We start from the raw sequence: 26,768 nt of genomic DNA, 5'->3' as shown, positions 1-26,768 counted from the left end.
AAACAATGTTAACGCATGGCATGATAAAATTGAATTTTTTGGTATGTCAAAGGGTAAATTTAAAAAAACCGCTTCTGTTGTCCTAATCTAGTTGTACTTGTATTGTATTTGTATTGTACTTGTATTTTCTTGTTGTATTATTCTTAATCTGTTTGTGTTCTATTTGTATTTTATTTCATGTATAAGTTCTGCGTCAATAAACATTTATTTATATTGAAAACGTTTTTTAAATTTCCGAAATTTAAAAAAAAAATAAAATTTTAACATTTTTTAAACTATCCGAAATCTAAGGGGTTGTGAGTACTCTTGTTATCACAAACAAAAGACTCAAATCATAAATTTTAGATTTCTTTTTCAAATTCAGCAAAATTTAAAAAAAAATTAACAAAAAAATATCGAAAATTATTAATTATTATACATCTTTGGTTTAATAATAATGAGTTTCCTTCTATGCTTTCCTAAAATCTTCTAAAATCACTGAAGTCATAATATCTAGACATTTTTTTCAAATTAAGCAAAATTTTCAGAAAAAGTTTCAAACATTTTTCAAACAATGCAATAAAAAATTATACAAAATATTATTTATTTATCTTTGTTTTAATTAATCTTTCTTACTAAAAACATTGACAAACGTTAAGTTCTTATATTTTGAAAACATTTTATAGAAATTCAAAATTTTTCACAAAAATTTTCGAAAAATATAAAAGTTGATGTTTTAGTAAGTGTTAATACATAAATATATCAAAATATGTATTTATCTTTATTATAATTAATTGTCTTTGATTAAAAGGATTAACAAATCATAAGATTCCTCATTTGAAGTTTTTAAACTCAAAATAATTTTAAAAAAATATTTAATTTGCAAATCGTGGAGTATTGTGAGTGTTTTATTGAAAACAATCATGTACATAATCAAATTTAGATAAATAGATCACTTTTACATATCTATTAAATTTTGTTTAAATTTAATCCAGTCAAGTCAAATTTTTGAAAAAGTAAAAAAATTGACAAAAATATTTTTGTTTTATCTAATTTTTTTAGATAAACCATTATCGAATAACCAGCTTCTTTATTTTAGAAACGTTTGACAAATTTTCAAAAATAAAATCAAAAAAGAAAACTTTTTCAAACTCTCAATAAAAATTTATAGAGACTCAATTGACACCTTTCATATTACCAATTTGTACAAGTTGAGTTAATTAATTTGCATTTTAATAGATTTATGGTATCGTTTTTATTTTGTGTTCAAAATGTTCATAATTATTATGATTTTTTTAATTTTAATTATTTCTGTTCTAATTTCTTAGTTTCCAATTAACAAATTTCAATTTTTGTTGTGTAAAATTAATTTTCCGGCTACAAATTAATAATTTTAAAAGAGCAATTTCAATTAATTAATTTGAAAATTACAATTCTTACATTTGTGAATTTGATTACAAAAATTCCGGTCGTACGTATAGTATTAATTACAAAAAAGTTATTTAGATCATCACGCAATATAATTTCAAATTAGCTTTTTTAATCTGAAATTTATGCTTCCATTTTTCTACAAATAAACATTAATTATAAGAAAATCAGTTTCTTTGAATATCGATCCCACTCTTATTAATAGACCACTTTACACTGATAATTCCCTGTAATTACCATAAAATATTCTCAAGATCAAAAAGCCAGCAAACTCGTTTTAAAAAATACTGGCAATTTTTTTTTCCGAACTTGTTCCTTTTTAAGCCCAAAGATGAACGACTCAGAACCAGTGTCCCTACCAACATGATGGAGTTCAGTATCATTTTTCTCTGTGCTCTGATCGTCGCTACTTACAGTGCTAAATTACGTGAGTTTTTCTAATTACACTCGAATTAACTTAATTGAAGTTTATTTAATTAGCGGCAAATTTCCAAAAGTGCCATAGGAACCAACCGGATTTGAAAGAGTGTATTTTGAAAGCCGCCCAAAATGGAATTACACAGTTGGAGCATCAAATTCCGAATTTCAGGTTGCCTAGTCTCAACCCGTTTATCTTGTCATCGGCTATTATCGGGGGCAAGGGAGCAGTGGCGGTGGAGCAGAAATTTAAGGATTGCAAGCTGTGGGGGCTGTGGGACACAAAATTCAGTCAATTTGAGTAAGTTTTTATAAATAATATTAAAAATTTAAAAGTTTATTCGAATAAAATATAGATTTGACTTTGAAAAGAAGACATTGAACATCACGACAGTCTTCAAGGAAATCAAGAAAGAGTGTCAGTACGAGCTCGATGGGAGGGTTCTTTTACTGCCGATCAAAGGAAAAGGTCCAAGTACCATAATTTTGAGTAAGTTTTCTGGCATTTATCTTCAATTTTTTTATTTTTTTTTATTTTTTTAAGGAACTTTACACACTAAAGTTTTTATGCGATATGAAGAAGTAAAGAAGAATGGTAAAACTTACATCAAATTCGTGTCAGGTGAACTTCAATTAGATCCAGAATTTATGAGTTTTAATTTTGAAAATTTGTTTAACGGTGACAAGAGATTAGGCGATAATATCAACAGTGTATTGAACGAAAATTGGAAAGAAGTGTTTGATGATGTACGAGAAGGTTACCTCAAACTTATTCAAGAAGTTGTTGTAAACGTCTTCAATAGTTTCTTCGCGAAAGTGTCCTTGGATGAAGCGTTAAATTAGGATCTCTTTCCACAAATCCTTTAATTTTCTAGTATTAATTAATTTTAATTAATCTTTCTTAATAAAATTATTAATAAACAAATAGTTTTTTATTTTGTAATCTGCATGTACAAAAAGAGTGGTAATTCTTTGTCACAAGTTGAGTCTATTAATATTAATATTAATTTAATATTAAATTATGCTCTCAACTTGTAAATCGACCATACCGCTCTTGATACTTAAATAACTATTTTATACTTCATACTTCTTCTGGAATAGCGCAAGACTGTTTTATAGATGCATTTCAAAAACATTTTGTATCTACAGGGCGCGGCAACACTTGATGATCACTGCAAAATCGTCTTTAATTTTAAAGATAAAAATTTTGAATTTTGCGTATGCTTAAAAAATGGTTGATCAAGCTCTCCAATCTGACAAAATGTGTTTATTAATTTTTAGCGATTTTTGAGTTTTTGCGGAAATACTCGGATTTTTTTTTAAGATAACTTACAAATATCTGAGTTTTTATTTTAAATCTAATGCAAATTATGTTTAAAATTTTAGAAATAATTGGGTAAAGCGGGCAAGTTGCATTGTTTGATCACTAGAAATCGTTAATCAACATATTACAGTCTAAAACGAACCAAAAGATAGATAACATTTGTGTCACAAGATGTTGACAATTTTTGGTGTTAAACATAGTTCTCAATTTTGACGTAATAAATTTGCAAAATAACTTGAGAAAATTGCATTTTTTCTTCAAATTTTGAACACAATTTACATAAAATCTAAAATGACACCTGAAATATTTTTTACACATTTATATTAAAAAAAAATTAAATTATCTATTGGTTCCACAAACCTTCACAAATAGCCAGAAATTATATTTTTAAAGCGTCGGCGTCACGACGACAAAACTATAGGTGATAAAAACAAATTTTTGCGACAGCTTCTAGAGCTTTGTCAACTATAAGCGTATACAAATTTTCAAAATTTTATCTTTAAATTTAAAAACGATTTTGGAAGTGACCACAAGTGTTGCCAGACCCTGTATAGTCAAAATTACCAAAAAAATTAATTGACACCTGTAAGTGCTATTCTGAGCAAAATCACGTAACTAAAATCATAACCGTGAAAACGGTTGATATCCAGCAGTCTTGGAAAAAATTGTCAAAATTTTTTAAAGAATAAAAAAAATACAAAATATTTACTTATCTTCGTTTTAATTACTTTTTTCTTACTATAAATATTGACAAATATTTATAGTATATACATATACATATTTTGTAAACGTTTTTCAAAAATCAAAAATTTTTACAATAAAAAAAATAGCTAAACCTAATGATCACCTGACTAAAATCTTAATATTTTTTATTTATTTTGTACCTGGATGGATCACCCATCCAAGGAAAAAATTGAGTAAATACGACCCTGTTATGTGGATTGTTTTTGTAAATTTTGTAAATTTTGTAAATTTTGTAAATTTTGAAAATTTTGTAAAGAGTAAATTGCATAAAAGTAAAAAATTCGTGAAAAATATAGGTGTCTCAGAACGCTCGCACATCCTTTTAATGGGAAAATTTTCATCAAAATCTGAGCTGATTCGCACAATGTTTAGGCATTTATAGCATTCAAGTTGATTTGTTCAAAAATATTTTTTTGTTATAACTAATGTTTCTAACCTAACAAATGAGCAGTTTACTTATTTTAGAAGTGTTTCCCAAAATTTCAAAGAAATTAAAAAAATTATGTATAAAATTAATAATTAATAAAAATTAATAATTTTATAGAAATGCAATTGACCATCTTCAAATTACTAATTTTTAACTTCTAATTTGTCAGTTTCTAATTAGCAATTTTCTTTATTAACATGTTTAATTTTTAGTTTGAAAAATTACAGTTTTTACATTTGAAATTTGATTAGAACATCAAAGAAATTAAAAAAAATATGTAGAAAATTAATAATCAATAAAAATTAATAATTTTATAGAAATGCAATTGACCATCTTCAAATTACTAATTTTTAACTTCTAATTTGTCAGTTTCTAATTAACAATTTTCTTTATTAACATGTTTAATTTTTAGTTTGAAAAATTACAGATTTTACATTTGAAATTTGATTAAAACATCAAAGAAATTAAAAAAAATATATACAGTATGTCCCCGGATTGAGTTCACAAGAGGGAAAAAAAGTTTATTTTCCATTTTACAAAAAAATGACAAAGGAATAACATTTTTTGCTTATTTCAAAACAGATAAATCTGCAATTAAAATATCAAAATTATTAGTTTGTACTCTTAAAATTAATTTTTTCATTATTTTTCTTTATTTAATTTTGTAATTGTATTCAAATAATAGCAGGCTGTGGCTTCAGAAAATCAAGTGCGTTAAAGATTAAAGAAAAATTTACCTCTAATAATGTGTAAATATTAAAAAATTGGAAAAAATGCAATTGCATCCTTAACAATAATTGAGAAAATTTGAAACAGTCGAAAGAATTACGAATTGAACTAGGTGCTAAAACAGGTAATGGGTCAACCAAATAGTAGAAATTGGTTTGAGTTAAGGAACAAATTTCATTCCTTTGACATTTTTTGCTAAATTAAAATAAAAAAGTTCTTTGTTATTTTTTGTTTTTTTTTCGATTTCCAGAACACAGCTTGATAATATTAAAGTTTTAATTAAAGATTTATTTATTTTAAATTAAGCAAAAAAAATTATTCCTTTGTCATTTTTCTGTAAAATGAAAAATAACGTTTTTTTTCCTCTTGTGAACTCAATCCGGGGACATACAGTATAAAATTAATAATTAAAAAAAATTAAGAATTTTATAGAAATGCAATTGACCATCTTCAAATTACTAATTTTTAACTTCTAATTAGTCAGTTTCTAATTAGCAATTTTCTTTATTAACATGTTTAATTTTTAGTTTGAAAAATTACAGTTTTTACATTTGAAATTTGCTTAGAACATACAACTTTCTACGTATGGTATTAATTAAAAAGAAATTCCTGCATATTGCAATTACAGTCGCTTTCTTTAATTTGAAAATTGCTCCAATTTCTCACCAAATAAACATTAATTAAAAAACAATTAGTTTCTTTAAATATCGATCTTACTTTTACTAATTTGCACTGCTAATTCCCTGAAATTATCATAAAATATTCTCAAGAAAAAAAAGGCAGCAAACCCGTTTTAAAAAGTCCTAGTCATTTTTTTTCTAAACAATCCAAAGCTGAACGACTCAAAACCAGTGTCAGTCAGTATCAATATGATGGCGTTGAGTGCCATTTTTCACTGTGCTTTTATCGCCCTCACTTACAGTGCTAAATTACGTGAGTTTTTCTAATTACACTCAAATTAATGTAATTGAAATTGATTTAATTAGCGGCAAATTTCCAAAAGTGCCATCGGAACCAACCGGATTTGAAAGAATGCATTTTAAAAGCCGCTCAAAACGGAATTACGCAGTTGGAGCATCCGATTCCAAATTTCAGATTGCCTAGTGTTAACCCGTTTGAGGTGCCGGCGGCCACCATCGGTGGCAAGGGGACAGTGGCGGTGGAACAGAAATTCACGGATTGCAAGCTGTGGGGGTTGTGGGACACGAAATTAAGTCAATTTGAGTGAGTTTTTGAAAAAAAATATTAAAAATTTTTTCGAACAAATTTAGATTTGACTTTGAGAAGAAGACATTAAACGTCACCACAGTATTTAAGGAAATCAAGATAAAATGCCAGTACGAGCTTGATGGGAGGGTTCTTTTACTGCCAATCAAAGGAAAAGGTCCAAGTACCGTAATTCTTAGTAAGTTTTCTTGCATCTTTCTTACATTTTTTATTTTTTTTTATATTTAAGAAACCATACACGCCACAACTTTAATGCGATATGAAGAAGTAAAGAAAAATGGTAAAACTTACATCAAATTCGTGTCAGGTGACCTTCAGTTAGATCCAGAATTTATGAGTTTCAATTTTGAAAATTTGTTTGACGGTAACAAAAGATTAGGCGATAATATCAACAGTGTATTGAATGAAAATTGGAAAGAAGTGTTTGATGATGTAAGGGAAGGTTACCTCAAACTTATTCAAGAGGTTGTTATAAACGTCTTCAATGGTTTCTTCGCAAAAGTGTCTTTGGAAGAAGCGTTAGATTAGAATTTCATTGTATAAATCTTTTATTTCTTTTGTGGTAATTAGTTTTAATTAATTTTCTGTAATAAAAGCATTAATAAACAACTAGTTTTTTGTTTTGTAAACGTTTACCAAAATTTTAAAAGCTTTGAATTAGCTGAAACTTTATAATCGTATATTAAAGAACGTGTTTTATAATGGCCAATTTGGTGCACGAGTTCCCGGTGTACAAAACGAAAACAAATAAAAATTTGAGAAAAAATGTAAACGTGAGAAACCGCCTTTACGAAATTAAAAACTCTAATTGGCTAATTATTCATTATACAGTATGTCGCGTGTGGTAACTTACATTTTACAGCGCGAAATCAGTTTGAAGCACGACGGCGTAGCCGGAGTGCTTTAATGATTGAGCGCTGTAAAATGGTTAACGCACAAGAGTTGTATTAAACTTTTTGGCCGAAAAATTTCAATTTAAATAATTGAATTTTTCAAAATTTATGAGAACTGTCACATCTGACATTTGTAAATTTCATCATCTGTCAATTCTGTCAATTTTGTAGTTGGTGCACAAAAAGTACACAAGATGGCGCTGTATAAAAACGTTTTAATATTACTTTAAAAATCGAAATATTGTCTTAATTGAGATAACAATTTAGGTAGATTCCACTTTGGTGATCAATCTTCATTATGGTAAAGTGATTTTAATTTATAAACGCATGTGAAGAGCAGACGATTTGGGCAATTTTTACCGCACGGCGTGTGTAAACGTCCAGGGCGCTTGTAAATCTAGTGTTTCCGAAGATGTCAATTGAATGTTAATTTAACGTTTACAATTCATGAGGCCAAAAAAGTATACAGGGTGATTTACGAAGTTATGTAAATATTTAAACCAGTAATGGTCCCTAAAATGGGGAGGCCTAAAAAAATAAAAAAAAAAAATTACTGCCAAAAAGGACCCAAGATATAACGCTTCAAAGTTTTGGCCAAAACCGTTTGAGAACCGCTAGCGAGAGTGAAAGTCTTAATGTAAGCAAACCCTTATCTCTTAGCTTCAACAAAAACTGACTTTTTGCGGCTATTATTCAGGTGGGACGATAGTCTTTTTAATTGCTTCAGTGTTAGTTTGACTCTGTGACGGGAATTGTTAAAATGTTTTCCAATAGTGAAATGATCATGATCTACGGAGAATCTCGTGGAAATGCTCTTGCGGCTCGCGAGTTGTACAGTTTGCGTTTTCCAAATCGACACGTTCCTGATTCTCGTGTGTTTGTAAGAATCATGGAAAGATTACGAGAACATGGTTCTTTTAAAATGAACACAACAAACATAGGCCCCACCGAAAGTGATCACAGATTAGAAGTTGAAGAGGAAGTGTTAGATGCCGTTGAAGAAACTCCAGGTACCAGCGCCAGACGATTAGCCTCACGTTTTGGATTATCCCAGAGCATGACTTGGCGAATTATTCATGACCAAGGTTTGCATCCTTATCATGTGAGAAAAGTGCAAGCCTTAAAACCGGAAGACTTTCCTCGAAGAGTGCACTTTTGTGAATGGTTACTTAATCAGCAGAATGACAACAATCTTTTTCTTACCACCGTTTTGTGCACTGATGAAGCCGGATTCACGCGAGATGGTGTTCATAATGCTCATAATACCCACATTTGGAGTGACGAGAACCCCCACGCTATCGTCGAGAAAAATTTTCAAGAAAAATTTTCTGTTAATCTTTGGATTGGAATCGTCAACAACTGTTTAATTGGTCCGCATATTTTACCGCAAAGATTAACAGGTGCACAGTATTTGGAGTTTCTCGAAAATGATCTAGAAGATTTGTTAGACGACGTTCCTTTAAACATAAGGGCTCAAATGTGGTTTTTACAAGACGGAGCTCCTCCCCATAGTGCGCGCATAGTGTCCGAGTGGTTGAATAATAATTTCCACGAGCGGTGGATAGGAAGAACTGGACCAGTGTTGTGGCCCCCACGTTCTCCAGATTTAAATCCGTGCGACTTTTTCGTGTGGGGTCATATGAAACAACTTGTGTATGCGGAGCCTGTGGATACAGTGGAAGAACTTCAGGTGCGGGTTGCTAATGCGGCAACAACAATTCACGAAATGCCGGGTATTTTTGAACGCATACGTGAATCCTGGATACGTCGAGCTCGAGCCTGCATTGACAACGGAGGGCGGCATTTTGAGCAATTTTTGTGATTTCAAGGTAAGATTTCCATGCGTAAACACCAAGGTTTTGTTGAAATCGCAAAAAACCACCTTCGTTTTTTGTTCGGTCGTCGATCCAGTGACCACCAAAAGTTCTTTCCCGTGCACATTTTTTTCAACTTGATGGGAAACATTTTTTTTGATGCCAAGTAAATGTATTTAACGTATACTATCCCCAGTTTAAATATTTACATAACTTCGTGAATCACCCTGTATAAGTATTAAAAATCGGATAATAAATGAAGTTGCATCCATAACAATAATTGAGAAAATTAAAAACAGTCTTAAAGAATTACGAGTTAGAATTGAATTTTGTGCTGAAAGAGGTTGTGCGTTAATCGAATAGTTAAAATTTGTTTAAATTAAGGAATACATTTTATTCCTTTGACATTTTTTGCAAAATTAAAAATAAAAAAGTTCTTTGTTATTTTTTGTTTTTATCGATTTTAAGAACACAGCCTGATAATATTAAAGTTTTGATTAAAGATTTATTTGTTTTGAATTAAGCAAAAAATATTATTCCTTTGTCATTTTTTTGTAAAATTATAAATATAGTTTTTTTTTCTCTTGTGAACTCAATCCGGGGACAAACGGAAAACAATATTCACGATATTTTTACACAATGGATGTCAAACGGTGATCATATAAATCACCTAAATTACATATTTACACAATAATTCAAGACGGTAAATTTTAATTTCTTATCTATAGCAGACAGTTTTACCTGCAAACATGTCTTATATTATCCAAAGCGATAACAAGAGATGGCCCCAATACGTGGTTGTTTTTACCGGTAAGTTTATACAATTTTTTTTAAATTTTGGTGGCAGGGCAACCAACATGAGTCTATTTTTTGTTGGCAGCACTTCTGGCGGTGTTCTGCTCGGGGATCCACCTGGGCTGGCCCAGTCCAACCATCCCCCGAATCTTATCAGACGAATACCCTTTCAAAGTCACTACCGAAGAAGCCTCTTACATCACGATTATTGGTCCTCTCGGTGACATGATTGGTACCATCGCCTCATCGCTATTGGTGGATTTCATCGGAAGAAAACGAACAATTCTTTTGATTGGTGCCCCTCAGGTTATTTCCATGACGTTGATATACTTCTCTAACACCTCAGTGATTCTCCTCTACGTTGCTAGGCTAGTGGGAGGAATCTCAGAAGGTGCTTGCTTCACAGTTCTTCCTTTATACATCTGTGAAGTCGCAGAACCAAAAGTGAGAGGTTTCTTGGGGTCTTCGTTTTCGGCGGTGTTGATGCTGGGGCTCATCTTTGTGAACGCCGTTGGTAGCTATCTTGATATCTTTTCTTCTTCTTTGGTCTACTTAGCATGTTCAGTGTTGTTCTTGGTGAGTTTCAGCGTCATGCCCGAAAGTCCCTACTTTTTGGTAATGAAGCAAGAACTAACAGCGGCTGAAGAAAACTTAAAGAAACTCCGAGGAGGTGGAGATGTTGAATTCGAACTCCAATCCATCACTCTTGATGTAACGCGCCAGATGACAGAACCCGGAAGATTCAAAGATCTCTACCAGATCAACTCCAACAAGATGGCGATGGTCGTCTTGATCATCCTACGCCTTCTCCAACAGTTCAGTGGCATCAGCTCCTTCACATTCTACGCCCAGCTTTTGTTCAGAGAAGCAACAACAGTAATTCCGGAACATTTAGCAGCAATCCTCATGTTATCCTTCCAAGGAGTTGCCACATTTTTTTCGATCTTCTTCATGGACCGCTTGGGCCGCAAGCCGATGATTCTTTTCTCAATTTTCGGCTGTTTTCTCACCTTAACACTTAACGCGGTTTTCTTCTATTTGCGTGATTTCACGGAGTTTGATCTCTCTTCTTTAAGTATTCTTCCGCTGATTGTTTTAATTCTCTTCATTGTCTTCTACGCTATCGGATTGGGATGCACTGTTAACCTCTTAGTCGGGGAGCTCTTCCCGGCGACTATTAAAGCGAAAGCTTCTTGTTTTTTGAATTTGATTTTTGCTGCTGGAATGATGATTAGTACCAAATTTTACCAATTTACGGTTGACGAGTATGGTTTGGTTATTCCGTTTGGAGTTTTTAGTTTTATTCAGTTGATAGGCTTTGTTCTGTGTTGGAGGTTTGTACCCGAGACGAAGAACAGGACGCTGGAAGAAATTCAACAGGAATTGAAGCGACGATAAATAAATTTTTTGGAAAAATTTGTTATTTTATTTTTTTTAAGTTTGAAATGACATCCACCTACCAAAAATTGACTGGATTCTTCTCGCGTTTAGGACGAGTCGATTTTGCCGTTAAAAATACAAGGTGTTTATAAATGTTTCTAGCATCAAGGGTGACTATGAAATGTCAAAGAAATTTGCCGCTCATAACAAATGTGGGTTATGATTATTCAACTGACATTTGTAGCTAACCTTAATCATGGAGTAAAGTAAGTTAAAAATCTGTTCTATAGTATATCCGGTGAGAGATTGAAAGATTTTGACAGTTGACATATAGGTTGGCAGCAAATTATGCTACAAAATACACTAAAAACACTAAATTCCTACGCTTATTTTAAATTTCGCGCTTAAATTTAGTGACTTTTCTGTCATTCAATCTCTCCCTGTACGAACTATAGTTGTGGTTTGAAACCTGAAAATCATAATTCGTAACTGAAACGGCGTTGACATAAGTGACATTATTATAAATAATTTTCAGGATTGTTATGTTTACTATGAAAACAAAGCAGCAAAATAGTGACAGGAATTTCAGAGCCACCGTTGATGCGAGAAACGTTTTTGAAACTTGTAGTAATTTTCTTGAAACGATTTAGTAATGATATCTACAGTATGTTCCCGGATTGAGTTCACAAGAGGAAAAAGAACTATATTTTTCATTTTACAAAAAAATGACAAAGGAATACTATTTTTTGCTTAATTCAAAACAAATAAATCTTCAATTAAAACTTTAATATTATCAGGCTTTGTTCTTAAAATCGATAAAAACAAAAAATAACGAAGAACTTTTTTTTTAATTATGCAAAAACTGTCAAAGGAATGAAATTTATTCCTTAATTCAAACAAATTTCAACTATTCGATCTCTTTCAGCACATAATTCAATTCTAACTTGTAATTCTTTAAGACTGTTTTGAATTTTCTCAATTATTGTTATGGATGCAACTGCAGTTCTTATCCGATTTTTTATACTTATCTACTTTTATACACATTATTGAAATTTTCCCTCATCTTTAACGCACTATTTAATAAATATTTTGAATTCACAGCCTGCTTATATTTACAAACAATTACACAATTCAGTAAATAAAAATAAAAAAAAATTGAATTTCAGAGTACAAACAGATATATTTGTTTTGAATTAAGCAAAAAATGTTATTTCTTTGTCATTTTTTTTTTTAATAGAAAATAAAGTTTTTTTCCCTCTTGTGAACTCAATCCGAGGACATACTGTATATGCCTAGGCAGCAAAAGTGTTTCCATCTCAACGAGCGCTTTTCATTACTTCATTACTAACAAAATTGTCTACTTTACTGTTTAAAAACGACTAAAAAATAGTGACTTTTGATAGTGACATTGATTTTTTTTGTAGAATTTCAAAATTTTTGGAAAAATCAAATTTTCTAAAATTTTCAAATTGTGTACTTGAAGCATAGAAGGTTTGACCGCTTCTCTGAACAATAGTTATTTGTTTCACTAGACTAGAAAATGGTCTTTTGGAAATGCAAAGAAAGTATTGAAATCCGAGCCTGGGGGGCGAGGATTTCAATTTCCGAGCATTTCCAAAATATTTTCTAGCCGTGTCAAACACGAAACTTTGTGTGCCGACAATTATTAATACTTATTTATTTTGACTTTTGGTTTGAATTTGAAACGTCATTTCCTCATTTAGGGGAATTTCATCAGCTGGGAAATAGGTTGGTAGCACCCCATTCAAATCAAACGATTGCAGATCAATTTAAATTCAAATGTGTTTCAGCAAATTTTTGTGGTGTCTTTACTTAATTAGTTTACTTTTATTATTTTCGAATGTCATTGGTCTCCAAATCGGCTCACAAATTGACACAATTGACATTTATGCAGCGATGCCAACTTGCTAAATAAAACCAACTATTCGAAATGTCACGTTTGACTGCCTAGACATTCAAAAGGTGATTTTCTTGCCGCAAATGAGTATCACAAATGCCATGAAAAATGACGGAGGCGCACAAAATTATATGACTAATTTCATCACCTTTCAATTACTTGCTCAAGTCCTTCAAAAAGTTAAAAAATAAAATAACAATTTTTTCCAAAACATTTATTTATCGTCGCTTTAACTCTTGTTGAATCTCCTCCAGCGTCTTATTCTTCGTCTCCGGCACGAACCTCCAACACAGAAGAAACCCCACCAACTCAATAAACCCAAAAACCCCAAACGGAATAAACAAACTATACTCGTCAACCATAAACTGGTAAAACTTGGTGCTCGTTATCATGCCAGCAGCAAAAATCAAATTCAGAAAACAAGCAGCTTTTGCTTTAACACTCGTCGGGAAGAGTTCCCCGGCTAAAAGGTTAACAGCGCATCCTAACCCGACAGCGAAGAAGATAATGAAGAGAATTAGAAAGATTAGCGGAAGAATACTAAATGAAGAGAGATCAAACTCCGACCAGTCGCGGAGATAGAAGAAAATCGCGTTGAGTGTTAAGGTGAGGAAGCAGCCAAAAGTCGAGAGAAGAATCATCGGCTTGCGGCCCAAGCGGTCCATGAGGAAGACCGAAAAGAATGTGGCAAGTCCTTGGAAGGATAACATGAGGATTGCTGCTAAATGTTCCGGAATTACTGTTGTTGCTTCTCTGAACAAGAGCTGGGCGTAGAATGTGAAGGAGCTAACGCCACTGAACTGTTGGAGAAGGCGGAGGATGATCATGACGACCATCGCCATCTTGTTGGAGTTGACCTGGTAGAGATCTTTGAATTTTCCGGGTTCTCTCATCTGACGCGTTACATCAAGAGCGATGGATTGGAGTTCGGTTTTAACATCTCCACCTCCTCGGAGTTTTTTCAAGCTTTCTTCAGCTGCTGTTAGTTCTTGTTTCATTACCAAGAAATAGGGACTCTCGGGCATGACGCTGAAACCCAACAAAAACAACACCGAACATGCTAAATAAACCAAAGAAGAAGAAAAGATATCAAGGTAGCTCCCGACGGAGTTAACGAAGAGAAGCCCCAGCATCAACACCATCGAAAACGAAGACCCCAAAAAGCCTCTCACTTTCGGTTCTGCAACTTCACAGATGTATAGAGGAAGAACTGTAAAGCAAGCACCTTCGGAGATTCCTCCCACTAGCCTAGCGACGTAGAGGAGGACCACAGAGGTGCTGGAGAGGTATATCAACGCCATGGAGATGATCTGAGGAGCACCAATCAGAAGAATTGTTCGTTTTCTTCCGATGAAATCCACCAATAGCGAGGAGGCGATGGTACCAATCATGTCTCCGAGAGGACCAATGATGGTGATGTAGGAGGCTTCCTCGGTTGTGACGTTGAAAGGGTATTCGTCTGATAAGATTCGGGGGATGGTCGGACTGGGCCAACCCATGTGGATCCCCGAACAGAACACCGCCAGAAGTGCTGCCAACAAGAAATTGGCTGACGTTGGTAGCCCTGCCACCAAAATTTGACAAAAATTGTATAAACTTACCGGTAAAAACAACCACATATTGAGGCCACTTCTTGTTTTCATTTTTGGAAATGTAAGACATGTTTGTGGGCAAAACTCTAGCTATAGATAAGAAATTAAAATTCACCGTCTTGAATTCTTGTGTAAATATGATAATTGAGGTGATTTATATGATAACCGTTTGACATCCATTGTTTGAAAATATCATGAATATTTTTTTGCATTTGTTTAGAATTTTTCAAATTTTCGAATTGGGTGAACGGGGCTTTATTCATGTGAATGCCCCTTTATTTGATGATGACTTGAAATTTACAAAAAAAATTAGCTGTGCATGTTTGGAGGCGTATTTTGATTGTGTTGTCTTTAATTTCGCCTCGTGGTGAACGTGGAAGTTAACTAATTTGTTGAATTAGCAAAATTAAAGAATAAAATAAAAATTTAGCCAGGTTCTAATCCAAATTTGACATTTGACGTTCGATTGACGTCAATCGCCGCAGCGCCCTCTACTTCGCCCGCGCCGCCATTTTGTGTGCGTTTTCACAAGGTTGAGTGATAATTTCTCTGAGAAATGGGTTCTGCAAAGGCAGAATCTGCCCCAAACAACGTGAAAAACCTCATAAAACCTTACGGCAAAGTGATCTTAACCTTAAAGAACAAACTCCTTCCCGACGAGAAGCTTTCTCCAACGCCGAGTCAAAATGACGGTCTCGACATCGAAACCGAGACCGATTTACGTATTTACGGATGTGAATTGATCCAAACCGCCGGGATTTTGTTGAAATTGCCTCAGGTGAGTCGTTCGTTCCTTTCTGCAACGTTTCCAGTGCTTGTCGAACTTGGTGTTAAATGTTTCTTGGCCGATGTTTACAGGTAGCGATGGCTACAGGACAAGTCCTATTGCAACGTTTTTATTATTCGAAGAGTTTAGTGCGTCATCCTGTGGATCACACGGCGATGGCGTGCGTGTGTTTGGCTTCGAAGATCGAGGAAGCCCCCAGGAGGGTTAGAGACGTAATCAACGTTTTCACACATATTCGACAAGTGAATTCAAACAAGTAAGTTTCTAAGGCTAGGCGTAGAGTAGTACACTTACAATGACACTTCAATACGAAGCATAATGTGTTCTTTTCAAAACGGGGTTGTTTAGGAGCAGAGGGAGTGAATTGGGCCCTGGTGACTGCCACGGGCCCATCATGGCCCAATTTACTGGTTCAAGATTGATTGAGTACTTGGGTGGGGGCTGCCTGTCTTTACACCAAGTGCAGGTTGGATTTTCGCAGCCAAGGACCCAAAAAACGACCAATTGTAGAAAACTGTCCGACTTTCACTGCGCTCTCCACAGATGGCGCCACAGTCAAACTTTTAAATCAAAGGGGCTTTGGAACTTGAGATGTCGTGGGGGCCCCGTCTTTCGATGTCTTAAATTGTCTTGTCACCGGGGCAGATATCTTTGATTGGAAGACCAAAATTTACCACTGCCATGATCTAACCTCACTTTTTGTAATTTTTTTTTTGTTTTCAAAATTCTCGACTCACAAATTAGAGCTCAGTCACTTTGCGTTTAGGTTCAATTTACGCAACCTTTTTTGGCTTTGTTTGGACTTGAAATAACGAATAAACTTTAAATTGATAAATTACAGCTCGATCATTGCAAGTGGCGAGTGATTAATGGCAGATCGATCATTGTAAGCTGGGGCAGAATTTCTCGAGTTCGACTTTTGTCAAAAACAAGTAAAATTGGCTGTTGTCAAATTCTCCTCGCAGCGATTTGTGGCTGAAATCCAACCTGCACCGAACCTTGGTTGTTAAATCTCGGTTTGAGTCAGAAGTTTCGCCATGTTTCCGGTCGTCGGCATCCCCGGAACATCCGTCACTAAACAAATAACTAACAAATTCAAAACTCAGTACGTCATAAAAAAGCTTGTAGACAGTAGTGAAAAAATCATCAAGGTAAATATTACTGAAAAGTGTTGTTTATTTTTGTTCTAAAGCACTTGGTCGTCGATTCGCTATTTTTTGTTCTTTCGTGCGACCAATCCTGGTCACGGCACCAGGATCGGCCGGCATTTGTCAAAAAAAAAGTTTACTCGGTTGCTACTGTTGGCGTCGGAGCAAAGGAGATACTCAATATGTTGTTGTTAATTTACAGAGGCTACAAATGGCTCCAATAGGGCCTCTGTCCCCCATAATCTTCATGGCGCTGAGTGGGATCCTTAATACCACACAGACATGAATCTGCTAGAAACAGACACAGTCACGGCCGTCCATGATAGTGACGGTTTTCGGGGAAAGCAATGCATGTGTTGAATTCTCATTGGTCGGTGCGTAGACCAACGAGGATTGAACCATGCATTGCGGCGGCAAGCGAAGAAGAGAACGAAGAGCGAAGAAATCAAGTATAACGAGCATAGTACTAATTTGTGAGGTTATGTTTATTGTAGGTCGCCAATCAGACGATTGGGGGCGTGGTGGACTTTATATTTTGTGTGTATAGTGGATGAAGAACAAGCAGGTAATGTCGACAACAGAAAATGGTGGATCTAGTTTAATACATAATGCTTCGTATTGATGTGCGAATGTAATTTGGAGACTTAATAAACAAATTAAACTTGATCACCATTTTTGAATGTTTTTTCTGTTTTTTTGTTTGTGATTTTTCGTTTCATTTGTTTATTTTCCGCTCCGAATTACACTTCTCCCCTCGTGTAACGTCGGAGAATTGTAATTGACGGTGTTTCAACTTGTGTTTTTTTCTTTTCTTGAATATGTGCAGACCTATACAGCCTGTGATACTGGACGTTAACTATATCCAATTGAAAAATCTCGTGATCAAAGCCGAACGGAGGGTCCTTAAGGAGCTCGGCTTCTGCGTCCACATCAAGCATCCACACAAAGTAAGTAACTCGTGCAGTTGGTACGATTCTACTTCTTTTTTCCCGCAGATCATCGTCATGTACCTCCAAGTCCTCGGCTACGAAAAAAACCAGAAACTCATGCAGTACTCCTGGAACTACATGAACGACTCGTTACGCACGGACGTGTTTGTCCGTTACCAACCCGAGACAGTGGCGTGCGCTTGTATATACTTAACAGCGCGGAAATTACAGCTGCCCTTACCGAAAAACCCGTCCTGGTACTCAATTTTCGGAGCCACGGAAACGGAAATCAGGGATATAGCCATTAGGATACTAAAACTGTACAATAGACCAAAGGTACCATCTTCAACCCCTGTCCACTCGTTTCTGACTCAATTTTTCCAGCCAAACATCGAGCAACTCGAGAAAAAAGTCGAAGAACTCTGTAAACAATACCACGACGCTCGAGTCAAAGCTAGGGGTAGCTCTGGGAACAACACCCCCAATAACGATTCGTCGAGTCCCAACGCGCAAAAGACAGCAGGGGCGCATAACGCGTGGGGGGGCTTTATCAGTCGCTCCGGAAGTCACATAGCACCTCCTGTTTCGGACAAACGCTCGCGATCGCGCTCAGGGAGTCACAGTCCTGTGGGGAAACATAATCATAAGAGGTCGAAGAAGCACAGGTCGAGGAGTCGCTCGGCGAGTCGTAACCACAAGAAGAACCACAAAAGGAGGAGTTACTCGAGGTCGAGGAGTAATTCTCCACACAAAACGTCCAGGAAGGGAAGGTAAAGTTGGAGAGGGAGTGTCTAAGGGGAATACTTATATTAGTTTTAGGGAGAAACGACGTTCCACTTCTCCCGAGAGGGAAAGTAAGAACGATAGGTATATTGATAGGTACGAGAAATATGAAAAGAATGAAAGGTACGAGAAGGAGAGGTATAGTGGGAAGGAGGAGAGGGAGAGAGACCGGTACCCTGACAAAGACCGGTACGAAGAAAAGAAGGATAGACATGACAAAAGTGAGAAAAAGTATGAGAGAGATGATAAATATAAAGAGAAAGAAGACAAGTATAGGGAAGACAGGGATAAATATAAGAAATCCAAGCATGAGAAAGACATAAGGGAGAGATCGAAAGATCGGCGGAGATAGAAGTGTACAGTGGCATATTTTTAGCACTAGGAGAATACAGTGATTTTCTTTTAAGTCATTGATAAATTTTAATGTGTACATGCGAACGGACTTTTAATTTTTTAGTTCTTTCGTTTACGTTTAGACACCGAATTATTCTGTAAGTGTACAAATTTTGTTTAAAAAATTGATTCGATAGAATATATTTTTTGATATTATGGAACGGTGTTTTATTGATGCGCGAAATTTAATGATGCTCTGGAGCCTTTGATTTGTTTAAATGTTGGTATCTCCGGTTTTCTGTCAAAAATTCTAAAAATGCAATTTGGTGGGTTGGCAACCCTGTTGCAATTTCGATTGCTTGTTCTTAAAACGTCAAAGTAACGTGAGTTGACTGACAATTTTATAGAATTGGAATTTATTTAGGTGGTAATTCAGTCAATTGTACAAGTAAACCTAAAAAATCTCAACTACAGTCGCGAGCAAAAATGTACCACTGACATAAATTTTGGGGACAGTCGTGGGGAAACCCCAAAGTTCGCCCAATTTAAAAATTCTGCCAAAATGAAGGAAGCACATTTTTCCGTTTAGTTATAAGCGGAAAACTGAAATATTTAACGCGGCCACCGTGTATATGTCGGTGGGTATTGCAGGTCCCTGTTTAGTGGTGCGCCGAACCGTTGCGCGCGTGCCCTCTAGATGTCACTGTGTTCGTGCAAATGGCAGCTCTGACGTCACGAATCGGGGACTAGAATCGTTACCGCAAGGGCACCGGCGATTCTCGCACCGCACCCAAGTAGGAAAGCGAGAAGGAAATTCGCGTTTTAAAACATTTCGGTGTGATTTAGGTGCGTGAATAGTGTCGTTTAGTGTATGAACCGTTCAAGAAATAATCTCACATGTTCATAATTAGTGGACGAGTGTATTTGTATGGGTGTAAGCGGATGTATTCGTGATTTTGTGACGATCACAATAGGATAGTATAGTCTATAGTGGATTGGGAAAGCCGAAGCCGATTGGAAAAGTAAGTGCTCCCACCCCCAACAGCCCCCATTCCGCCCCCGACGCCGATCGCAGTGTGCCTCGAAACCCAAAAACCCGAAACAAATGAACGTTTCGAGCAGGTGCAGCGACTGTCATGGCGGCTGTCAATTTATTTTTATTCGACGATGAAAAAACGACGAATTGCGGGTTTCTGCCCCCGATTCGAGCCTCCGTCGGGGGCGGGGGTGCCGCTGCCCCTCGGCAGCCCCCCGGCGGGGACCCGCGATTCAAAGCAATGTTTATAATTTTGTTAAGGGCGTAGGTGTGTCCAAAAAACAAAATCCTAATTTTAAACGTTGGCGGGAAGTTTAAAGGATTCTTTTTCAAATTTTGGAGAAATGGGCCAATAGTAGTACAGTGACGTAGGTGTGTTTTTAAGATGGGTTATGACGACCGTGTGCGACCACAAAACGTTGATAAAACAGGAAAATGATTAAAAGTGACCCCTTATTGCCAGTGGCGTAACAAGTGCGATTTCCGGGAGAATTTTCGCGCGGAAATATAGAGTGACTCAACGAACTTTGCAGCTGACGCACCGTATTTATCCAAGGCGGACTTCCCGATTGCATTCTTCGTTTTATCTAATCAAGTCGTCAACAAACTTAACCAACCGATTGAATTTATTTGTTTTCCCGCTTTCTGTTCAAAATGGCCGGCCTCCGCCATTTTTCCCCGACATAACCTCAAACTTCCCTTCCACTTGGTATACCCCAAGATAAGTCAATCGAACTCTATTGTCGTCTATTGTTTCACCGTGAAGCTAGCAACTAAAGCAACAATTGGCAGATGTAGGTCAGACGAATCAAATAAACACAACTTCATGAAAATATCGTAGAAGCACAATTTTACCACTTTTTGTTTATAAATATGTGGCCTATAAATCAAATTTTGACATTTATGACATCACGAGCTTTTGTTTCTTTTCCATAGCAGACTGATATTTTCGCTGGTAATGGAGACTTCCAGCTTCGAATGTGATTATTTTTAGACATGTTCGCGAATGGAACATTTTCAGGTGTTAATGTTGAAAGATTAAATTAAATGTGATTGGTTCTTTCAATTCGCGAGAAAGAAACTAAACATTTGTAATTTATTTAGGAGAATCTAGCAATAAAAGTGGTCGGTTTTGACCAATGGCGGGGTGTGGGTGGGATTAACACAATTAGTGCGATTGGCTCATTTTGGCGCCACTTTTTAATTGAGCTAAAAAGAATCTCAATTAACCAATCAAAGGGCCCTAAAGATTTGTCACTTGAATTGACTAAATGCGATAGTTAAAAACGTTAATGTTTCAACATTCTTCTAGTTAGTTACTCTAATAGATAGTACCAAATTTGTAACATTTACCTGCCACTGTTAACCCGTTAACTATTAACTAAAAATTTAACTGTTGGCGTAACTTACAGTTAGTACAGTTTCTAATAGCTGATAAAATATTAATTTAACTAGAATTAGTTTATAAAGTTCAGTTGGCGATTAGCTAAATAAAAACTAACTGAAAATCAATTGGTAAATTATCAATATACCGAGTGATTCAATATCATTCATATTCAATATACTGATTGAAAACTAAATATTTGACAGGTTTTATGGTTTTTTGTGCAAAAAAAAATGTTCAAAAAGCATGGCCTGCTTAGAATGGAAATTATAAGTGAATTAATTAAATCGCTATTAAATGGTTAACATAATTACATTGCATACGTTTGATGAAAATTGTTAACTCGTTAAAGTAATCTTAAACATGCTTGCAATGCACGAACTATTCGTCTAAGAAGTAACTTGCGTTATTGCAAATCCCATTTGCAACATAGCAACGCCAATCACATTGCTCATACCATGGCAACGGTTGCAAATTTGCGTTAACGCAGTGACTTGAAATCGACCCGTAAGTAACAGTAAAACCAAATGTAACTAAGAATTAGTTAATAACTTTCAAATTTTAAGTGTTGATCTCACCAACTTGTTGATACGAGTTATAGTTAATTAAGATGATAAAGATTAAAATACAATCTAACTAATTTGGATGAAAGAAAAATAACTCGCTAATATAATAATAGTAATATAATAATAATATAATAATAGTTCGCTAATGCTCGCCTCAAAACCTAATGAATTTAAGTCAAATTACATTCAACTATCAAATATGTATACTACCAATCAAAAGTATTTGTCCACTTCAAAATATAATTATCGACACTTTGGTATTTGCATTTAATTTATAGGCTGGTGGATTGTGAAAATATGTGAAACGATGTCTTTGTTAAAATTTTTAAAGGTATTTAAAAAATAAAAAAAAAAGATATTTTCAAAAACATCAAAAAAGAAAAAAAATGCTGTTAGCATCAATGAAGTTTATAAACCTGAAAACAAAAAACGCCAAACAAGCGGAAAAAAGAAATTATTTTGGAGTTACTTAACAAAATGTGTCGGTGGGCAAATACTTTTGGGCGGTAGTGTAGTTAACTAATCTGCCAAGTAACTTGATAACTATAAATCAGTTATGTAGTAATTTTTAATGTTCATTGGTTTTACGATTCATTTAGTTATGCATATTTCTTCCGGTTAATAAAAGTCGGTTAATTTGGTTGAAAATAGCTACTTCTTTAATTAACCTTGACATGAGTTCACGTTTTATAAAAATGAATGAATGAGTTAGTAATTACCAAAAAGTTGGCCAACTCATGAGTAATCTGTAACTAAAAACTAATTTACATATTATGTAATAGCTATATTTGTAGTTGTTATTTTAGATATTACTTAAAAGATCTATAGTTAACCTACGTTATGGTAACTAAGTTACAATTATTGGTTATTGCTATCAAGAATTGGATAAAAACGTGTATTCGATTTTAGAGAAAATAGTAATAGTAAAACATTAGTAAAGTCCGTTTTTTTTTAAAAAAACCACCAACACCGCAATCTTCCCCTGCCTTATAACCGGCAACGTTGCCTAGGGAGATTTTTGGTAAGAAAATAGTTGTCAAATTTTTGACATTTCTGAAAATTAGGCAGTGTTTCCGTTAAAAACCTTTCTTTTACAGTCTGTTGGATTGCAAATCAAAGGATTTAATAGTAAAAAGATTCGGCACAGCCTAAAAGGCCGTTTTGTGTAATCAAATTGTCAATTAGGCAACTAACCTATTTGATTTTATCACCAAAAAGTCACCATCGACGACGTTGTCGGTTGTAAAGTGGTGGGAGAGTGCGGTGTTGGTGGTTTTTTAATAAAAAAACGGACTTTAGCTAAAAAGTCATTCTGAAAAATAACTAAACAACACAATTGTTTCCTCTTACTAAAAGAAGAACAGTTTAGTTAGTGTATTTAACACTAGCTAAAAAGTAATTGATTGTTGTTAAAAACTTTTTTAGCTATTTATTTTCACTTTGAATTGTCGCTCAAATCTAGCGTAATTGTTATTTGTCCAAACTTAAGTTTAATGGACTCCCATTGGTTATAAGTTATGTCACGTCGAAGATTAGACCAATAACAAAACGTGGGCGTTACTATCCAATCGAGCGCGGTTTTTTAAATAAACGATTTTAGTCACTCACTTGAACTAAGATAATTCAGGTTTTTTCGCAGTAAGTTTAATTTCTTGAGTGACGATTTATTGATAAACAAGATTAGACATGACAACGTTTGCGATATGTTTTGTATATTTCTGTGACCCATTTGTCGTACCTAAAGCCTTTGTTAAAATCGCAATAATCTAACTTCTATAATTTTGCAGGCGTTCGTTGTGCCATAGAGAGTGTTGGGCAGTATGAACGAATTGGATTCTTTAAGACAAGAAGCCGAAACACTCAAAAATGCGATCAGAGTAAGTATTATCATCTGACCGCCCCCCAAAACCCTGAGAAAATTGCCTCCTGATAAACCTCATCAAGATAATACATTCGATGTTTCGTGTCATAACCTCACATCTTCCCTCGGGCTTTATGCAAGACGCTTTCAAATAATTTTATAAAGCTCGCGAGAGAGGGGAGGGGTCAAGGATCAGAGTGCAGGCTTTTGTTGCATTTTGCGTGCGAATTCACGCAACTGGTCACGCAGAAAGTAAAGCATTCACGCACGTGCGGTGTCTGTCAGACAGTCGGCTTCGGCTGCCATGTTGTATTGATCCGTTACCCCGCCCTCTCGCTTAGATTATATACCCTTCGAAGGCGACGTTGCCGGATGGGGAAGGCGCGGATTGGAGGAGACGCGAGGGGTTGCCAAGTTGCGAAAAAGCAACAAATTGGGGGCTCTGGGCCAGTTGTTGCATTTTAGTTTTTTTGCCACCATTTCCTTGTCTAAAATTGTGTATTGGATTTTAGGATGCCCGGAAGGCGGCGTGCGACACGTCTTTGGTCCAGGCGACTGCCAGCCTTGAGCCCATCGGAAGGGTGCAAATGCGAACTAGACGCACCCTTCGGGGTCACTTGGCGAAAATCTACGCCATGCATTGGGGTTCGGACAGCCGCAACCTCGTTTCAGCCTCCCAAGATGGTAAACTCATCGTCTGGGATTCCCACACCACCAATAAGGTAATTTAGTGCCGCGACCAGGATGTTATCAAACTACGGGTCGATTGGTGTACGCCTGTGTTAAAATGTTTGTTTATAGGTTCACGCGATCCCCCTGCGGTCATCATGGGTGATGACGTGCGCGTACGCCCCATCGGGCAGCTACGTCGCTTGTGGCGGTCTCGACAACATATGCTCCATCTACAGCCTAAAAACTCGCGAAGGCAACGTCCGAGTGAGCAGAGAACTGCCCGGTCACACCGGCTATCTTAGCTGCTGTCGCTTCTTAGACGACAACCAAATTGTCACTAGTTCAGGCGACATGAGCTGCGCCCTGTGGGACATAGAAACGGGACAACAAAGTACGTCGTTCTTGGGTCATACAGGCGACGTCATGTCGCTGTCGTTGTCGCCCGACATGCGTACGTTCGTTTCGGGGGCGTGCGACGCTTCGGCGAAATTATGGGACATCAGAGAAGGCTTATGCAAGCAAACGTTCCCTGGACACGAGTCGGACATTAATGCCGTCACGTTCTTTCCTAATGGTTTTGCGTTTGCGACGGGTAGTGACGACGCCACTTGTAGACTCTTCGATATCAGGGCGGACCAGGAGTTGGCGATGTACAGCCACGATAACATTATTTGCGGGATCACCAGTGTGGCGTTCAGCAAGTCGGGGCGGCTGCTATTGGCTGGCTACGACGATTTCAATTGCAACGTTTGGGATTCGATGAAGACCGAAAGAGCAGGTAGGGTAGACGCGCTTTAGGATGATGAAGGGACTGACGTCGCCGACAATTTGTTGCAGGTATCCTCGCAGGCCACGACAATCGCGTCAGCTGTCTAGGAGTTACAGAGAACGGGATGGCGGTAGGAACAGGATCTTGGGACAGTTTCCTGCGCATTTGGAACTAGACAGTGTTGCCAAAAATTACATGTAATTATTCGTATCTCACCTGCATCACAGTCTTTTTTCTTTCTTTTTCCAAAGAGTTTCTTCCATGGCTCTCAGCATTTAAACCAGTCACAAGTACATTTTTTTTATTTGAATTTTGTACTATAGGATTTTATCTGTTATAGTCGTCGTTCGCTTATGTAGTCTTCATTTTTATAAGGTAGTTTGTGATTATTGTTTACTGTAAGGTATTGTTATAATTTCTGTCTGAAGCCATGCTTCGACTGTATTTATTTACGAGTATTTTAAAGAAAAAAAATGTGAAAATTTAATAAACCAGTATTTTTAGTTTTTTTTTTTTTAGTTTTTTTGTGATGTGGGTGAGACGGTTCGTGGATTCTGGAGTGTATTAGTTCCAAGTCTTTTGGTTAGAGAAGTGCAAAACTAACACACGACCAATGTTTAGTAAAAGTTTTTGCATTTTTACATGAGCGAAATTGGGTTGGGCGTGAGTGAGAGAGATTTTTCTGCCTGTTTGTCCATATAAAAATGCAATAATTTTGATTTCATGGCATATGCTACTAGTCGGGTATTACCAAAAAGAAACTTTACACACAAATCATGTGCCATAAACCTGAAATTTTTCGCACAGAACCTCAGAAAAAGTCAGCGTCACAAAGTACCAAATTGATTGTGACGTCATAACCAAATGCGTTTGTGTAAGAACTGGCAGGTTGTAAAAATCAAAGTTTTTGAGATACTGCCTCAATATTTAAACCTGTTAAAAACAGTGTTCCATTAATTTCGTCACTTCATACAAAAAACAAAATCCCCAAAAAAATCATCACGTGATTAAATCACTTGTTTCGTTCTTGTAAATATTGAGTTCCTTATTGTATTTGCATTTTTTAGGATACAGCCATCATCATGTCTTAAATAGGAAAACTTACGATATAATAGCTTCTGCTTGTCATTGATTGAATGTGAAAAACAGTGATGTATGTTTACAAACTCTCGACACAAAGAAACTGTTTTATAAAGCCAAATTCACACATTTTTTTTTGATGCACGTTCAGCGGTTGGCGCGACGCATTTGAAATTTCTTGGAGCGATGCGTCCCGCCAACGCCCGATAATTTATTAGTGAATTTGTATGGTAGTAATTTTGGACGATTGTGGCTGAGACAGGTCCAGGGCCGCCGTGTGTTCGGATGTTCTCGTAGCCGCGACCAATTTACATTTTCCGACACTCCATCAGTCGACCAAAGGGCTCATCTATTGGTCGCCGCTGCGCGAATCCCCAATTTGTTCGGCGTTTCGATTTTTTATATGTGCACCTTCAGGGAACACCGAGCAAATTGATTCGACGCACGCCTCGCTTTTATACATATATCATACACCCCCCTCCAGCCACCGATTTGGGGATTTCGGCTCCTCAAGTTGGCAGACCTGTCCGGCGAGCGCGGGTGTTTTTATATTTATAAGTCATGTCACAAATATGAATATTAAACAAGAAAAATAAAAATTTTATTGTCTCGATTATAATCAACCGCTATTATTTCAAATTTGGGCACAAACTGCGCATTGTAGCATTTTTTTAAACGCTGGTTTTTAGATTTTCTCGCAACACTTTGTCCCTCGTTACATTTTTTTATTCTTTTATACGCGACGTCATAAAT

At 35.8% G+C, this 26,768-nt stretch overlaps 6 protein-coding genes across 6 annotated transcripts; 5 read left to right on the top strand and 1 right to left on the bottom strand.

Moving 5' to 3' along the window:
* The first annotated feature begins 1,734 nt into the window (after positions 1-1,734).
* On the top strand, positions 1,735-2,749 carry LOC148177048 (protein takeout-like). The gene is made up of 4 exons (XM_088032452.1): positions 1,735-1,834; positions 1,888-2,125; positions 2,181-2,314; positions 2,369-2,749. Exons 1-4 carry the CDS (start codon positions 1,771-1,773, stop codon positions 2,665-2,667), a joined length of 735 nt encoding a protein of 244 aa, XP_087888578.1. The 5' UTR covers positions 1,735-1,770; the 3' UTR covers positions 2,668-2,749.
* Positions 2,750-5,817: 3,068 nt separating this feature from the next.
* LOC148177047 (protein takeout-like) lies at positions 5,818-6,884 on the top strand. The gene is made up of 4 exons (XM_088032259.1): positions 5,818-5,981; positions 6,035-6,272; positions 6,320-6,453; positions 6,505-6,884. The coding sequence occupies exons 1-4, from the start codon at positions 5,918-5,920 to the stop codon at positions 6,801-6,803; spliced, it is 735 nt and encodes a 244-aa protein (XP_087888385.1). The 5' UTR covers positions 5,818-5,917; the 3' UTR covers positions 6,804-6,884.
* A 2,770-nt stretch (positions 6,885-9,654) lies between these two features.
* On the top strand, positions 9,655-11,226 carry LOC148177046 (facilitated trehalose transporter Tret1-like). Its single transcript, XM_088033250.1, has 3 exons — positions 9,655-9,792; positions 9,863-11,165; positions 11,217-11,226. Exons 1-3 carry the CDS (start codon positions 9,732-9,734, stop codon positions 11,224-11,226), a joined length of 1,374 nt encoding a protein of 457 aa, XP_087889376.1. The 5' UTR covers positions 9,655-9,731.
* Positions 11,227-13,293: 2,067 nt separating this feature from the next.
* Positions 13,294-14,737, bottom strand: LOC148177045 (facilitated trehalose transporter Tret1-like). The gene is made up of 2 exons (XM_088032816.1): positions 14,677-14,737; positions 13,294-14,606 (listed from the first exon to the last, which is right to left on the bottom strand). The coding sequence occupies exons 1-2, from the start codon at positions 14,735-14,737 to the stop codon at positions 13,294-13,296; spliced, it is 1,374 nt and encodes a 457-aa protein (XP_087888942.1).
* Positions 14,738-15,123: 386 nt separating this feature from the next.
* On the top strand, positions 15,124-18,863 carry LOC148177044 (cyclin-L1-like). The gene is made up of 6 exons (XM_088032603.1): positions 15,124-15,445; positions 15,526-15,710; positions 17,429-17,549; positions 17,598-17,867; positions 17,916-18,301; positions 18,351-18,863. Exons 1-6 carry the CDS (start codon positions 15,224-15,226, stop codon positions 18,664-18,666), a joined length of 1,500 nt encoding a protein of 499 aa, XP_087888729.1. The 5' UTR covers positions 15,124-15,223; the 3' UTR covers positions 18,667-18,863.
* Positions 18,864-19,352: 489 nt separating this feature from the next.
* Gbeta13F (guanine nucleotide-binding protein subunit beta-1) lies at positions 19,353-25,445 on the top strand. The gene is made up of 5 exons (XM_088032258.1): positions 19,353-19,669; positions 23,421-23,510; positions 24,007-24,216; positions 24,296-24,944; positions 25,004-25,445. The coding sequence occupies exons 2-5, from the start codon at positions 23,454-23,456 to the stop codon at positions 25,108-25,110; spliced, it is 1,023 nt and encodes a 340-aa protein (XP_087888384.1). The 5' UTR covers positions 19,353-19,669; positions 23,421-23,453; the 3' UTR covers positions 25,111-25,445.
* The last annotated feature ends 1,323 nt before the right edge of the window (positions 25,446-26,768 follow it).

This window comes from Gnatocerus cornutus, chromosome 3 (genome assembly GCF_029298725.1).
Source record: "Gnatocerus cornutus isolate USDA-ARS CGAHR chromosome 3, icGnaCorn1.1, whole genome shotgun sequence".
In the NCBI taxonomy this organism is placed as follows: Eukaryota; Metazoa; Arthropoda; class Insecta; order Coleoptera; family Tenebrionidae; genus Gnatocerus; species Gnatocerus cornutus.
Note: the sequence above shows the minus strand (reverse complement) of the source record. Positions and strands in the feature narration are given on the sequence as shown.

What these genes read in the sequence shown, in the direction of transcription:
- LOC148177048 (XM_088032452.1), top strand. Translation starts at nt 1,771, where the DNA reads ATGATGGAGTTCAGTATCATTTTTCTCTGTGCTCTGATCGTCGCTACT. An exon ending in TACTTACAGTGCTAAATTAC is followed by an intron (nt 1,835 to 1,887) that starts GTGAGTTTTTCT and finishes TTATTTAATTAG; the next exon opens with CGGCAAATTTCCAAAAGTGC. An exon ending in ACAAAATTCAGTCAATTTGA is followed by an intron (nt 2,126 to 2,180) that starts GTAAGTTTTTAT and finishes AATAAAATATAG; the next exon opens with ATTTGACTTTGAAAAGAAGA.
- LOC148177047 (XM_088032259.1), top strand. Translation starts at nt 5,918, where the DNA reads ATGATGGCGTTGAGTGCCATTTTTCACTGTGCTTTTATCGCCCTCACT. An exon ending in CACTTACAGTGCTAAATTAC is followed by an intron (nt 5,982 to 6,034) that starts GTGAGTTTTTCT and finishes TGATTTAATTAG; the next exon opens with CGGCAAATTTCCAAAAGTGC. An exon ending in TCCAAGTACCGTAATTCTTA is followed by an intron (nt 6,454 to 6,504) that starts GTAAGTTTTCTT and finishes TTTATATTTAAG; the next exon opens with AAACCATACACGCCACAACT.
- LOC148177046 (XM_088033250.1), top strand. Translation starts at nt 9,732, where the DNA reads ATGTCTTATATTATCCAAAGCGATAACAAGAGATGGCCCCAATACGTG. An exon ending in ATACGTGGTTGTTTTTACCG is followed by an intron (nt 9,793 to 9,862) that starts GTAAGTTTATAC and finishes TTTTGTTGGCAG; the next exon opens with CACTTCTGGCGGTGTTCTGC.
- LOC148177045 (XM_088032816.1), bottom strand. Translation starts at nt 14,737, where the DNA reads ATGTCTTACATTTCCAAAAATGAAAACAAGAAGTGGCCTCAATATGTG. An exon ending in ATATGTGGTTGTTTTTACCG is followed by an intron (nt 14,607 to 14,676) that starts GTAAGTTTATAC and finishes TCTTGTTGGCAG; the next exon opens with CACTTCTGGCGGTGTTCTGT.
- LOC148177044 (XM_088032603.1), top strand. Translation starts at nt 15,224, where the DNA reads ATGGGTTCTGCAAAGGCAGAATCTGCCCCAAACAACGTGAAAAACCTC. An exon ending in CGACAAGTGAATTCAAACAA is followed by an intron (nt 15,711 to 17,428) that starts GTAAGTTTCTAA and finishes GAATATGTGCAG; the next exon opens with ACCTATACAGCCTGTGATAC. An exon ending in AACTGTACAATAGACCAAAG is followed by an intron (nt 17,868 to 17,915) that starts GTACCATCTTCA and finishes CAATTTTTCCAG; the next exon opens with CCAAACATCGAGCAACTCGA.
- Gbeta13F (XM_088032258.1), top strand. Translation starts at nt 23,454, where the DNA reads ATGAACGAATTGGATTCTTTAAGACAAGAAGCCGAAACACTCAAAAAT. An exon ending in ATTCCCACACCACCAATAAG is followed by an intron (nt 24,217 to 24,295) that starts GTAATTTAGTGC and finishes GTTTGTTTATAG; the next exon opens with GTTCACGCGATCCCCCTGCG. An exon ending in GATGAAGACCGAAAGAGCAG is followed by an intron (nt 24,945 to 25,003) that starts GTAGGGTAGACG and finishes AATTTGTTGCAG; the next exon opens with GTATCCTCGCAGGCCACGAC.